Raw genomic sequence first — 14,836 nt, 5'->3', positions numbered from 1 at the left:
TGGTCCTCTGGGCGGTCGGTCCCACCTTTCCACGGGAAAAGAGGGAATATTTCGACTTGAAACTTGGGGTGCTCCCGTTTTTTCTTGGGTCTGGGTTGTTCAGCTACACTAGTGAGTGATCCAGAAGGCGTGCTAGCTCCTTGCTGGATTTCAGGACGAGGCTGCTTTGGGGGGCGAGACAGGGGGGAGGGGACAAAGGAAGGGGGGAGGGGAGGGCGCGGGGCGCGCGGCAGGGCTGGGACGCAGCTCTGCGTCTGGACCGGGTTTGGAACCAGCCCGGGGAAGGGGCCCGATCGCCGGCCAAAGGACCGGCCAGGCCGAGCCCCACGGACCGTTACTCCGGCCTCCGCCGGGGGCCGGGGCGCAGACGGGCCCGGCGCCGCCAAACGCGCACCGTGCGGCGCGTCCCAACGCGGGGAGGAGGGGAGACAGCCGCGGAGAAAGGGCTAAACTGAAAGCGCCAACCGGGGCGGGGGGCTCCAGCCGGCCGGGCTTTAAGGGGATGTCTCGGCCTTGGAGAAAGGGAGAGAAAGGAGGGGAGCGCCCACGTGCCCGGGGAAGGCGGTTGTGTCCAAGCGCCACCTGCCGTCGGCCTGGGGGCTCGGCGGGCTCCCCGCGCCCCTCGGGGGAGCAGCAGCAGCAGCGCCCACCCCCACCCCCCGGCCCGACCGCCGACCCTCGCCCCCGCCCCCGCCCGCTCGGGCTGTGCGCGTGCCCGGGCGTGCGCCCGCGGGGAGGGAGCGCGCCTGGCCGGCTCACCCGGACCGGCCTCCAGGGTGGGCGGGTGGTGGGGGACTGGGCACAAAGGGGCGCCGGGCCCCTCCCCGGACCCGGTGCGCTCGGTTCGCTCCGACGCTGGGACTGGCCCAGTTCGGCCCTCCCGCGGGGACGGGCGCGGCTCCCGAGCGTACCGGGGAGGGGGGCGCCTCGCTGCACACACACGAATTTTTTTTTTTTTTTTTTTTAAAGAACACTTTTCGAGACCTGCCTCCTCCTCCTACCCCTCCCCCACCCCCATCTTTGCAGCCCGGGGGCGGGAACGGGGCGGGGCCGCCGAGTTAATCAAGGCGGCGGGGCGGGGCCGGCCCCGGCCATTGGCTGGCCCGCGGGGTGACGTCACTCCGATGACACCCTGATAACTAGTTGGGAGAGAGCCCTCAACTTTTTGCAGAAGGAGCGCGCGCGCCTGGGAGTTGCGTGGGGTCCGGCGCTCGCGGCGAGAGCCAGGAGCCGGAAAGAAAGAGAGAGAGGGGGTCCCCGGGCTGCTCCGACCACCACCGCCGCCGCCGCCTCCTCTCGCGTCGCGGGCCGCAGCTGCCCCGCGCGCGGGCGGCTCCGAGTCGCCGCAGCCGCTGTGTGCAGACTGGAAGGGGGGGCGGGGGGGAGGGGGGGAGCCGCGGACGCGGGGTGCCCAGGACTTTGCAACTTGCCCGGGAAGGTGGAGGGCCGAGCGGGGGAGGGGGAGCCCCGCACGAGACCGAGCGGCCCGGGTGGGAGCGCCCAGCCCCGCCGCGGATCATGGTGCAGCAGGCCGAGAGCTTGGAAGCGGAGAGCAACCTGCCCCGGGAGGCGCTGGACACGGAGGAGGGCGAATTCATGGCTTGCAGCCCGGTGGCCCTGGACGAGAGCGACCCGGACTGGTGCAAGACGGCGTCGGGCCACATCAAGCGGCCGATGAACGCGTTCATGGTGTGGTCCAAGATCGAGCGCAGAAAGATCATGGAGCAGTCGCCGGACATGCACAACGCCGAGATCTCCAAGAGGCTGGGCAAGCGCTGGAAAATGCTGAAGGACAGCGAGAAGATCCCGTTCATCCGGGAGGCGGAGCGGCTGCGGCTCAAGCACATGGCCGACTACCCCGACTACAAGTACCGGCCCCGGAAAAAGCCCAAGATGGACCCGTCGGCCAAGCCCAGCGCGGGCCAGAGCCCGGAGAAGAGCGCGGCGGGCGGCGGCGGCGGGAGCGCGGGCGCGGGCGCGGGCGGCGGCGCCAAGACCTCCAAGGGCTCGAGCAAGAAATGCGGCAAGCTCAAGGCCCCCGCGGCCCCGGCGGCCGGCGGCGCCAAGGCGGGCGCGGGCAAGGCGGCGCAGCCCGGGGACGGCGGCGGCGCGGGCGACGACTACGTGCTGGGCAGCCTGCGCGTGAGCGGCGCGGGTAAGATGGTCAAGTGCGTATTCCTGGACGACGACGAGGACGAAGAGGACGACGAGGACGAGCTGCAGCTGCGGATCAAGCAGGAGGCGGACGAGGACGACGACGAGCCGCCGCCGCACGCGCAGCTCCTGCAGCCGCCGGGCCAGCAGCCGCCGCCCCCGCCGCTGCTGAGACGCTACAGCGTCGCGAAAGTGCCCGCCAGCCCCACGCTGAGCAGCGCGGCCGAGTCCCCCGAGGGCGCGAGCCTGTACGACGAGGTGCGGGCCGGCGCGGCCTCGGGCGCGGGGGGCGGCAGCCGCCTCTACTACAGCTTCAAGAACATCACCAAGCAGCACCCGCCGCCGCTGGCGCAGCCCGCGCTGTCGCCCGCGTCCGCGCGCTCCGTGTCCACCTCCTCTTCGTCCTCCTCGTCCGGCGGCGGTGGCGGCGGCAGCAGCAGCAGCAGCAGCAGCGGCGGCGAGGACGCCGACGACCTGATGTTCGACCTGAGCTTGAATTTCTCCCAAAGCGCGCACGGTGCCGGCGACCAACAGCTGGGGGGCGGCGCGGCGGCCGGGAACCTGTCCCTGTCGCTGGTGGATAAGGATTTGGATTCGTTCAGCGAGGGCAGCCTGGGCTCCCACTTCGAGTTCCCCGACTACTGCACGCCCGAGCTGAGCGAGATGATCGCGGGGGACTGGCTGGAGGCGAACTTCTCCGACCTGGTGTTCACGTATTGAGAGGAGGGGTGGGATGGGGGCGCCCCGTTCTCGCTCTTTTTTCTCTGGCGGGTGCAGAGCAGGGTTCCTTGGGAGGAAGTCGTGGTGGTCGTGATGATGCTGATGATGATAACAAGGTTTTGGTGTCGGCGGTGATGGCGGTAGGGTGGAGGGGCGAGAAGAAGATGCTGATGTTGATACGATGTCGTGATACAAAGAAATTGGAAAGATGCTGAAAATTTTGGTGGAGTTAAAGTGAAATGAGTAGTTTTTGAAACATTTTTCCTGTCCTTTTTTTGTCCCCTCCCCCACCCCCCCAACCTCCTCTCCCTTCCTTGATCGTGTCTCAAGGTAGTTGAATACCTAGTCTGGAGTTGTGATTTCCACCCCCCCCCCCCTCAAATGTGTTTTTGTAATTACTGTTTCTTTTTTTCCCTGAAATTCGCGATGGCAACAAAGGCGGAGGGGACGGGGCGGGGGAGGGGAACGAGGACCCGCTCCGGAAGGCGCTGTTTGAAGCTTGTTGGTCTTTGAAGTCTGGAAGACGCCTGCAGAGGACCCTTTGGCAGCACAACTGGGGAGTTGGTTGGAGATTTTATTTTATTTTATTTTATTTTTTTCTTAAGAGATCTTAAAGAACTGGTGATTTTTTTTAAAAAAAATACAAACACAAAAACAAAAAAGGGACCATGGCAAATTTTTTAATTTAATTTTATTTTTTTGGAGGGAGAAAACTGATGTCTTCTATGCATCCGATTCTTAACAAAACTGCAGGGAGCTTGAAAAAATGCAGACTGTACAAACGCTTACAAAAAAAAAAAAAAAAACTGTGAACTGACTTAAGATCAGAGTTTACTTTTCAGATCAAATTGTTTATGGTTTTACAAATGTGATTTCTACTTGCCAACTTTTTTTTTGTAACTTGTTCCCTTATACCTCCTTGATTGAATACCAGGCAGCCTAGACCTCAGTACAAAAGGTATTGAAACATTTTTGATACATAACAGACCTCAGTCTTTTTTAAAAATTAATATATTTTCAGGCGTATTTTTGTACAGTGAAAAGGGAACATTCTTGCTGTGTTTTTTCAGTAAGACTTTCAGGCACTTCTTCCCTTTTGATTTCTTTTTTTCCTCTTATTTTTTTTTTTAGCATGCAAGTATGTTGGTACGTTATGTCCTGGTTTAAAAAGGATTAAAATTTTAAAATAATCCTTGCATCTAAAGGCCTTGTGGTTAAAAAAAAAAAAAGCAAACTTTTTTTGTACAGCTATAGTAGAGATTTGTTCAATATTTGTAGGTAAAGATTTATTGAAAACGGTGATATAGACCTCAGAGCTGTTATCTTAGTTTAAAGATTGTATATGTACTGTACTATAGTAGGACTTTATGTATCTCATACGCTGTGATATGTGGATGGGGCCCCAGATGGAAGGTTTGAAACTGGATTCTCGATTTTTAGCAAAAAGAAAAAGGCACATAGTTTAAAAAGTTTCTCATTTTGTGCAATATAATCTAAATAAAGTACAGACCATCTGCATATTTTGTAGCAAATGGTGGCAAAGCAGACTCAATGCACTGTCGACATCATTGCCTGTTTTTTTTTTTTTTTTTTTTTGGTGCTGGAAGTCTGTATCTTGACAATTTTAATAAATCAGCTGGAACTGATAGAAACTCGCATCGCCCATAGTCTCTATGGAAGTCCTACTGGCGGTGGTGTTGTCGCAGGGCATTCAGATACAAGGCCCCTGTGCGCGCGGGTGGGAAGGTGGCCGGAGGGAATCCCATATTCTCCGGGCTTCGGCTGGAAGTGCTCAATGGCTGGCCAATTCCTCGCTTCTCTTTTTCGGTGGCTGGTTAGGCAAACCCGGGGCGGAGGATTCTTTTCTCTCGGCCTTCCCTTCCCTTCCCCCTTTGCAACCCCATTTCCTTTCTCACCTCCTCCTCCGCGACTCCCACCCTCCCCTCCTTGCCCATCCGGACGGCGGGCGGGGGGCGCGGGCACCGGGCCGGGCGGGGGTTAGCCTTCTCCGGGAGGGGCCGCGTCGGGGCTGCGCGTCGCGGTAACCCGCGCCCTTGGGTGGCCAGCGCTGAGCGCGCGCGGATGCTCGCAGTTCTCCCTCCTTAGAGGCGGGGGACAGCCGTTTCCAGTTTTGAATTTTTTTTTCCCCCCTTGACGCTGCATGTCCGCCTGTGCGCTGGTGGGAAGCGCTGCTACAGTTCTGGACCGCGAGCGGTGACCGGCGCTAGGGCGTGGTGGTCGGTGTTCAGTCTCTTTTTGGCGTCGCCAGGAGAGCGGGGCGCGGCGGGCCCAAGGCTGGGGAAGGAGCGCGCGGAAGGCTACCCCAGGGCGGCGGGAGGGACGGGGCACGGCCACCGGAGAGTCTGTGCGGGCGAAGCTGCGGGAGGAGCTGGCCGGGCGGGGGGGCGGAGGGTGATGGTGCGTGTAACCAAGGGTGCCTGGGCGGCGGCCGGGGACCCCGAAGACAAGGCCCTGGGTCCTGGGCGCCTGGCTTTCTCCGCGCGGAGGCCGCGCGCCCCTCGGCGCCGCGCCCTGGGGCCTGGAGACGCGCGGAAAGATCCGCGCCGGGGCCGCGAGGCCGCCAAACTGCGGGGATGAGCGGGAAAGCCCGCCCGGGCCCCCGGCTCCAGGGTCTCGCGCCGTTTCTAGGGCCGCCCCGGAGGTAGGCCGGGGGCGGGGTGGGCTCCTAGGTGGTTCGGCTCCTGCCGAGTTCTCAGTGCTGGGCACCGTTTGCCTGGCCCGTCTACTCCCGTTCCCCCACTCTCGTTTCCCCAGACCCGGCCGCGTGTATCACGGAGCCTTCGCGGCGGGCCCGGCTGGCAAGCGCCGCCCGGCACGCGCACCCCTGGCCCCGCGCCCTTTCGGTGCCTTCGGCCCGTCTTTCCCCGGGGGCCGCGCCGAGGGAGGCAGGGAGGCTGCACGGAGGCCGCGCCGGGGCCCGAGCGCCAACCTCAAGCTCTGCCTCCGAGAGAGCGGACGCCTGCAGTGGGGGAGGTTTGCAGTGGCTCATTGAAACTAGGTGCAAAATCACCACTACTCTCTTGGTCACCTACTGCAATGATTTACCAAGGTTTGGTCTCCGTTTTTATTGAGATGCTGGCGAGATTAAAGGGCAGCGTCCACGCATTGCCGGGAGCTGCTAGGCCAGGGGCGCGCGGGCACCCTTCCAGCCTGGCCTCCTCCTCCCCTGCCTCTAGGGCCCCGTCCCTGCCTGCTTGGCCTCCCCCGGCCTCCCTCCTCTTCTTGGCAAGCCTCCACCCCGGCCCCTACCCCCTGGGATGCGAAGCCAGCAAGCTTTGGCCGTAGATGGACACATTTCTTTTCTGTGGCTGTTTCATTTCTAGGAATCATCAGATTTCCGTAGAACACTTGGGAGGAGAAAGGGCTGAGGGTGTTAAATAACAAGGTTCTCAACATTAGAACTGGATCTCTGAAATTGTTTACCTCCCCTTCCCGCCCCCGCCTCCCAAATGATAAGACTGATGTAGTCGTTGGTGGGACATTTATTTTAGCCACGAGTAATTGAACCAGCGGTTTACAATTGAGGCTTCTCTGTGCTGGGAATTTTACATAGTGGCCCTCTGCTGCAGTTCTAAAACTTGTTGAAAACACAAACCCATTCATAAAACTGAGACGATGTACTTGGAAAACCTGAAAACTTTGCATGCATTTTATGTTTCAATCATAGATGAATCGGACATTTTCTGTGGTGAGGTAGAAACTTTGCAGTAGTAACATGTAATGATTTGGCTTCAGAATGGAAAAGCATAGTCTGGATGAAAATTTTCAAAAAGCTATGTAGCCTAAGTTCTTGATAGTAAAAGAAGAAAAAAAAATAGAGATCGGCGATCTAAAATTAAAAACCTGTTAGAACTCAGGACAGGCGCTTGAATGCGCTTTTAACAATATTTAAGGCTGTTTCGATGAATGCATTGTGAAAATCATTCTTATGAATTCTTTATTGAATGTCTAAAACATAATATAATACACAAGGTATTCTTGCCACTGGATAGTCTTCAATAAAAGTTTAATTGCATTTTTTTGGTCTCTTAAGTAAGTCTTATTTTGAACTAAGCATTGACAGAATATTTTTAAATAGTGAGGGGGGAGGGGGGAGGGAGGCCTAGTGCACTGCAGCTTAGTCAGTGGGTATCCTGCTGTTTGTAAGTTGTTCACAGATTTAGGATGGCATTTTACTAAGATTTCCATCTTAAAGAACTTGAACCAGCATTCTCTTATTAATTCTTTAAACTGTGGAAATAATCTTCCAGTTTTTACACTCTGATATGCATCCTTTTATTAAAAATATATAATGCTAATGAAGGCAGTGTATTTAAACTGTGCTTTGCAAATATTATGTATGTTATGAATGACTACAGTCACAGGGCAAATTATTTGTTAGATCCTTTGGGGAGGGGGGAATCATTAAAACCATTTTGAGCAGAGATGTTTCATTTTAATGTTAATTGAGAGGAAGTGATTTAAATATGCATGTATATAGCAGTCAGGATCACTTAGGGTTTTTTTTTTTTTCTTTTCTTTGAGAAAGAAAAAGACTCAAACAGCAACTTGTTTTTCCCTTCTCTGGGAGTTGGAACCAGAGTCATTTGCTATTGGTACACTTTGAGAAACTTACACTTGTTTTTCTCTTCAGAATTTAAATGACTTTTGAAAGTAATCTGAGAAATAAAGCAAATAAGTTGCTCTTTTTTAAAGTAGTCATTCAATATAAATATATTATATCAATCTTAACTTTTTTATTCTCTGATATGATTAATAATATGTATATTCTTACTTTTTCTTCTAATGGGCATATGTATCCTTGTGAACACTTTATAGAGAGGTTTTCTTGGACTCTCCCATTTATAGAATCTTTATACTCTTTTACTGTGGTCCCCTGCTTTTAACAGATTTCTGAGGCCAATATATTTGTGCTTTTTTCTTATGTAGGATGACCAGCAAAAATAGTTTACTGAGTTGTCGATTTTATCAGTAGATAAGAAACTTTCTTTATTACAGCTTCAGGGAAGATTTTTCAGGATACTTCTCAGTTATTGTAAGGGCCAAATTTTATAAAATTTCATTAGGAATGTCAGTTTCAAATACCCTTTGTATAGCCTAGGCCTGTAAGAATACCAAGACTGAGCCTTATGTATCTAACACGGGAATTCACAAGCTCCCAAAGTAACCGTCTCCGTGTAATGACTCTTGGACGTGCTTTTCAGCCATCTGGCTATTTTAATCATTGGTCCTTTCTCACTGTTCATTTATTGGGTTTTTTCTGCCACACCCCCTTTCATTTGATGATCTGGCAAAGTCTGCTCTTTGATAACTCCTTTTTCTTACCCCTTTCTGTGGAGCCCTCATTTTTGATCACAATAAAGATGAAACACAATTTCTTAAACTCAATTCTCTTCCATTTTACCTTGCTACTGGCTTTTTTCTTGAATCTTAACATAGCTTTTTTTCTCTTTTTTCCACTGTAGTTATTTTTTTTAACACTACCTATATCAACTAGCTGCCTAATTAGTTTTATCTCTTCCATGTGGATGCAGTGAGTTTTTAAGAGAATTTCACAAACAAGTAGTTTTTTAGTGAACTTAAACAGAATTTTAAAGGAGACCTATTTTTATACTCAGTAAAAGCACAAAAGTGCAGAAAGTATACAATGGCTTACAAAGGGAAACATAAGTTCATAATGTTCCATGTATAAAAGTAATAATTTTATTGGGTAGAGATACTCCGAGAAGATTCAATACCTCTGCCAGTGCACAGACAGGACTGTTTTACATGACCCGGGAATTTCTGTTGCAAATGGATCACTTCTCTGTAGAGAAAACAAACCACTAAGAGCAATATGGTCAAGCGGAGATGTGTTTTGACATGAGCGATTGGTGAATTGAGAACCTGGATGGGCAGACGTGAGGCTTCCTTCTCAATGTTTGATCAAGCTTCTTTTACTTAGTCACATAGACTTGGATTTTCTCTGCTGTGAAAATGACACAACAGCAGTATGACAAGCTGTTGGAAAATGCGTAAAAACAAAATTCACTCTAGGGTTCTTGAAGTGACTTTGACGCTGACCTTATTTTATTAAATCTATTATATTTCCTCGTTATAAAAAAAAGCCACTGGAAATGTTGCTAATATGCAACCTAAAGAATTTTGATCAAATAGATATTGACAAAGGGTCCTCTTGACACACATTTCTTCATCTAGCTTCTTATTCAGAAACACAGTGCCCTTGGAATCATATCGGGCAAAACATTCTATGCCATTACCCTTAATTTCCCATTTTGTCTATTTTTACTCTTGTACATATGTGGTGGGTTTAAGAGTCTTTGGCATTTGTTCCATGACACCCTTTTCTGGAACGGACTGCTTTAGGAAGGAGCCTGCTGTTCCAATGTGGGGCTCCTAGTGGTGGTGGCGTAACAGCGCTCCCTGGAGGCCACCAGGACGGGGCCACCTGACACCCAGAGCAGTTTCCAGCAGGACGCTGCCCAAGTCTATTTTCAGAGCCACTCCAGGTTTGGGAGCAGGAAAGCTAAAAAAACCCTTTTGTTTAGAAGTCTGAGTGGTTTGCGGAGGGGGGGAACCTTTTTTAGAGTTTGCATGCCAGCGCACGACCAGAGGCTGTGAAACAGAGGGGACCGCTCCCCGAGGCCGGGCGCTGGAGGATGATGTCCGATAGCACTAAGGGGAAAAGAAAATGCATGGCGAAGTCTTGTCTTCTGTACCCTGTCTAGCATGCAGAGTTTCGTGTGTTAAAACGGTGTATGACATTGCTGTATCAAAGTTGTAAAATTAAGCATTATTTATTGAAAACTATGTATTTTTTTGTAAAAACCTGATCACATAGAGCATATCAGTGGCTGTGCTTGGTGTTTCAATGGAACCAGCTTCTCGCCCCACCCCCTTGGTATGCAGCGCTATTGCTCAGGGTTGAAAATAGTATACCCCAATGTCTCTTTTGCAAGAGTTTTTCACAGAGGAATACATTTGTTCAAAAGACTCTAATAAAATTGTGTGATTGATCTGCACTTGCGGTTTTCATGTGGCTTTTTTCCTGTTTTGCATCTTGATAACTACTGTTCATTTTCTAATGTGTGGTCCTCCATACTGATACCGTGGACAGGTTCTGGAAAGTTCTGAGTGTCAGCCTGGAGAGGAACAGGCCCCCAGAAATGCTTTGGGCAGGTTTGAGAGCTGCTGATGTTGCAAATAAGCATGATAATAATGTCTTGAGATTTTTAACTGGTCAATTGAGTGAGTAAAAGCATAGACTATAGAAGGGTAGATGGACGTGTGTTGTCAGAAATGCTTGAAGTAGAAAATGAAGGAAGATGATCAGGGGCAGTTGCTGCTGTTGAATTCAATACCAGCAAACTCCGTTTCTCTGTGTCTTTTTTTTTCTATAACAATTTACAGCGTAAATGTATTTTGACATAGAAATCATTCTGTATTGAGATTCTTGATATAAAATACTTTTATGGAAGCCTGTAAGTGATCCTTGGAACTATTACCAGATTTTTTAAAAGATGTGTTTACATGGTGAGTGTTTGTTGTATATTAAATTTGCTTTTGTAGAAATGTTTGTGTTGTATTGTAACAAATTTTCAAGTGCACAAGTAACACAACCACACATAAGTGCTTAGTTACACCAGTTTTCAGTACAAACCAAAGGACAAATAACTGAGTTATCTATGGCAACTCAGTCTTATCATCAGATAATATAGTCAATGTTTTCACTTCATGAATATCCTAGGATGTTTTTCACTTTGGTAGAATTTTATTTTATTTATATTTTAAAGGAAACAAAAAAAATAGACCCTGTATGAATAATACCTGGCATAAACATTCCTTGCAATTAATTACTAAAGGATCCTGAATGTGTTTCAAATTCCTCATTGCGACTCCTTGTGCTGTTTGTTATACTCCTTGACTTTCAAGATGTGGGTTTCATAAAAACAGAAAAAAAAAATCACCAGTTAAATTATTGAAGAGACATCTATGACTAAAATATCACTGGTAGGAAAGCATAAAATGTGAAAACTCTGGCTTGGTGAGAGTCCCATTAAATCTAGCCAGGAATGAAAGGAAGAGGAGATATCCCCTCCCTCAGTGATGGCTTATCTGTAAAGGACAGTAGAGACAGTAAGCCTGGACTCAAGGATGAATGATACTCTTGTTGGAAGCTACACTGGTTCTACTTGAAAGTAAATTCTTTTATGACATGTATAGCTGGTGAATGGGCCATCACTGAATCCTGATTTTGCTATCGGGTCAAGCCCATATAACTTCATTAAAAATGCGATGCACTTTGATCTTCTAAGACTCGCAGGTATGGAATACGGCCATAGCAGGGGAGGTACTATCGCTTTACACTTTGTCATCTCACAGAACAAGTGCACAGCTACAGACTGTTCCCTCTGTGACCAGACAGAAAGCTAAAGCTTATCATAATAGACGGCACACTGAGTAGACTGAAAAAAATGAGGAGGGATAAGATTCACCTTTTTGATGTCTCTTTCTATGAAATAATCACCAGTGTATATTTAGCTTGAGTTTACACATCATAGGTGCCAATTGTTTCAGTACCCATCATTAGCTAGTTCTGCTAGCTTTAGCATGCTCCCCTTTTCAGCTGGACCTGAAGACCCTGTATTTCCTAGGGCCCCTGACTGAGGTTAATTTGGCCTAGAGGTCCCCAAACTAAAGGATAGCTCATGGGGACTTCCTTGGCAGTCCAGTGGTTAGCATTCTGTGCTTTCACTACTGAGGGCCCAGGTTCGATCCCTCGTTGGGGAACTAAGATCCCATAAGCCACCAAGCAGCTTGGCAAACAGACAAAACACAAGCAAACCTTCCCCCAAAAAATAAAACAGAAAGATCACTCATAGATGAAAGGCTTGCTTCCAACCTGGAACTCATTCTGTCTCTCTCAAGAGTTAAGCTGAACTTATAGTCAGAATCCTCCTTCTCAAATTTGGGCTTGGAAAACACATCGATCTGCTGACTTCTCTGCAGGATTTAGATAGAGAGGTGGGGAAGGTCTCGTGTGGCTGGAGTAGGCATTGTAGCTACAAGGAGGCCAAAACCAAGGGGGAAACTGAGAAGCAGAAACGGGAGGCAGAGAAGTCCTGAGGGAGAACCCTGTGACTCCTTAGACAGAGCTCCACTGCCTGGAGGAGGTGCCCTGGTGGCTGCAGGCCCGGTTCAGCGGGGTTAACCACAGAAATCAGTGGACGCTGGCAGTCTATTCAATAGTTGATTGTCCACTTTTCTTTACTAAAATGCACACTTTGGTTTGAATCACAATAAGACCAGCTGGAAAGGTAGCGTCCCTTGCAGAGAGGTGCCCTGTGACATGGTTCTGAGCAGGGAGATGTTGCTCAGGCCAGCTCAGTGAGACCTCCAGGAAAACACCTTTACAGGAAGGCATATGGGGTGGTCACATGCCATTCTGCAAAGGCTCCTTCCATTTGGGATGTAGATGTCATGGCTGGAGCCACAGGTATGAGCCTGAAGCAGAGGGAAATGGAATTCCAGAGTCCTTGACCAGCCCGCCAAATCACCCCAACCAGAGCTCAGGGTTGAGTAGGTGGCAGTTACACAGACTTTCTCTTAAATGTGGCCAAACCGAAACCAAATAAACCCCTATTTCTTTGGGATTATTTGAGAGCATCTGTGTTTCTTTTAACCCAGTGAGAACAACCGAAAGCAGTTCAGATAGCCAGAGTGGGGATAGCGTGTTAAATACTGGAAAATGAAAGAGTTTAGTCAAATGCACAAAAGTAAAATAAGTTTTCAAAAATGATAAAGAGGGAAAGAAAGAAATGTCAAGCATTTCCACAGTCACACAGGACATTGGCTTTACCCTCTGAAATTGTAGATTCATTTTTAAGAAACATCTACATCAAAGATTTCTTTGAGAACGACTTTGCATTTGTAGATACTTACACCTTTAGGATGGCACAGCATCCCACATTCATCTTCAACTCTCAGATGTGTCAGGACTCCTTTGCCAAGAAATAACTCTTCAGGGACCGTGGTCCCCAGCATAGCCTTCCTCACTGTTCTGTTAAATCAGGGCTTATTTCAGTTGGTAGATGTCATCTCAAAACGAAGGGGTCCTCAAATGCTATTCATTCCTATTTTGTCCCTTATAGGTAAAATTTTGATTTTCTAACTTGTCGAATGGCAAAAGTCACAAGCTTAGTGGAGTGAATTCAGGACCTAAAGAAGCAGAAGTGAAGGAGAAGGAGGGGGAGGAGGAGAAGAAAGAAGTGGGAGGGAGAGAAGACAGATTATAAGGAATCTATAAAGACACACACATATTAATAGCTCAAAACTCTGGGGTCATCTCGTGAGAGTATAAACAGCTGCACTCAGGTGATTCTGAATGTGTCACTGTGTTCTATCACATTATAAAAATCAGTGTTTATAACAGTGACAGTGAGCCATGAAAAACGTGTTTAAACGGTGCTCATTTGTGACCTATTTAACAAGGCTGGGGAGTATGAGATCGCGTCTTAAATATTTCTACTCAACGTCATTTTAAATCAAACCAGAAGGTTCTAGAAGATTCACTTCTGCCTAAGCCCTTTCCACGTGCTAGTGTTTTATTAAAAAAAAAAAAAAAAGTCTTTTTGGAACAAAATCTAGCAGGAGTTAACACAAGTAAAGAGCCTTTGCTTGGGGGCGGGGCCGCACAGGCAAGCTGGAGAGACCGAAAGATAGCTCTGTGTGGCCCCCAGTGGAGAGGCTTGGGCAGGAGGCTAAGATGCCTCTTTTCGGTCCAAGTCTGTACGGATCCAGAGATGTGGAGGAAGGCCTCTGGGCTGCGTGAGGGGCATGGTGGGTGAGGGGGAGGAGAGGAGGCCTGGCCAAGCAAGTGTAGCCAGAAGCAAAGCGAGTTGGAGAGCCCTCAGAGTGGAGCCTTGGGGTAGACGAGATGGCCAGTCACCCTGAAAAGCCCAGAATGACCCAGGAGGCTGGGGACCCTGAGTTGGGGGAGGGAGGCAGCTGGCAGAGGGGAGGTGACCTCCGAGGGTGAGGGAGCGAGAGGATGAATACAGCACGAGGAATAAAGGAATTTGGTTGTGTTTGGATTAAAGGGAAGAAAAAAAAAAAAAAAGAGTCCGGGAAGAGAAACAGTAGAGTCTGTAAATCTGATTTTTCGCTTGGTTGGTGTGACATTAATGGGAGTGGAGAAGGGGGAGGAAGGCCAGGGGCACTCTTGGGGACATTTCATATTTTAGTTGTTGTAAAAACATCTGTGCAGAAAGGTCCTTGAAGTCAAGAGCTGGCTCAGGGGTGATCCCAGGCAGCCCAGAGAGAGGTCTGGTTGGGCTTCCTGCCCTTTCTCTTCCAGTTCCTATGTGGATGGTAATTCCACGTGGTCACCCTACTTCTTCGCCCCGCCCCTCCCCCCACAAGACGAAACCGGAGCAGAAGGGACTAAGCGTGTCTGTGGGAGACCCCACCCTGCAGCCTGGAGAGCCCGGTTTCCTGTCTTTCTGCAGTACATTCCTGGAGTGGGGACCACCGTGCCGCGCGCCTGACCTTGCTCTGAGTGGTACAGCTGTGCTCGGGTGCACACGTGGTCGTCAGGACACCACGCGGTCCTTGGCTCCTAGAAAGAGTTCAGTCATCAAAGGCACTGCCTCAGGCCGTCACCCTGCGAGGGCAGGGACCCTGCTGCCTTGTGGGGTCCTGGGTCCCCAGAACCTGGCACTTCCTCTCTTGTGTGCTGCAGGAGTAAGTCAGAAGTGAGGCTGGACCGGAAATCTCTGGGCTGGGGCTCTGGGGACTCACTGGGGAGCACGGGTGGCCGACCCTGTGAGTGGAGAAGAGGCCCCATGGTGAGTCGGCCAGTGTTGGAGCAGAAGCCTGGTCAGTTCCAGAAAGGAGACTGGCCACTAACACGCCCTCCAGGGTTCTCCTCCTCTCCCAGGGA

At 50.2% G+C, this 14,836-nt stretch overlaps 1 protein-coding gene across 1 annotated transcript; it reads left to right on the top strand.

Moving 5' to 3' along the window:
- Window positions 1-1,179: 1,179 nt before the first annotated feature.
- SOX11 (SRY-box transcription factor 11) lies at window positions 1,180-10,467 on the top strand. The gene has a single exon (XM_061433389.1). It carries the CDS (start codon window positions 1,519-1,521, stop codon window positions 2,872-2,874), a length of 1,356 nt encoding a protein of 451 aa, XP_061289373.1. The 5' UTR covers window positions 1,180-1,518; the 3' UTR covers window positions 2,875-10,467.
- Window positions 10,468-14,836: the final 4,369 nt, after the last annotated feature.

This window comes from Bos javanicus, chromosome 11 (assembly GCF_032452875.1).
Source record: "Bos javanicus breed banteng chromosome 11, ARS-OSU_banteng_1.0, whole genome shotgun sequence".
Classification (NCBI taxonomy): Eukaryota; Metazoa; Chordata; class Mammalia; order Artiodactyla; family Bovidae; genus Bos; species Bos javanicus.
The sequence above is the reverse complement of the archived record's forward strand: the minus strand, read 5'-3'. Positions and strand labels throughout refer to the sequence as shown.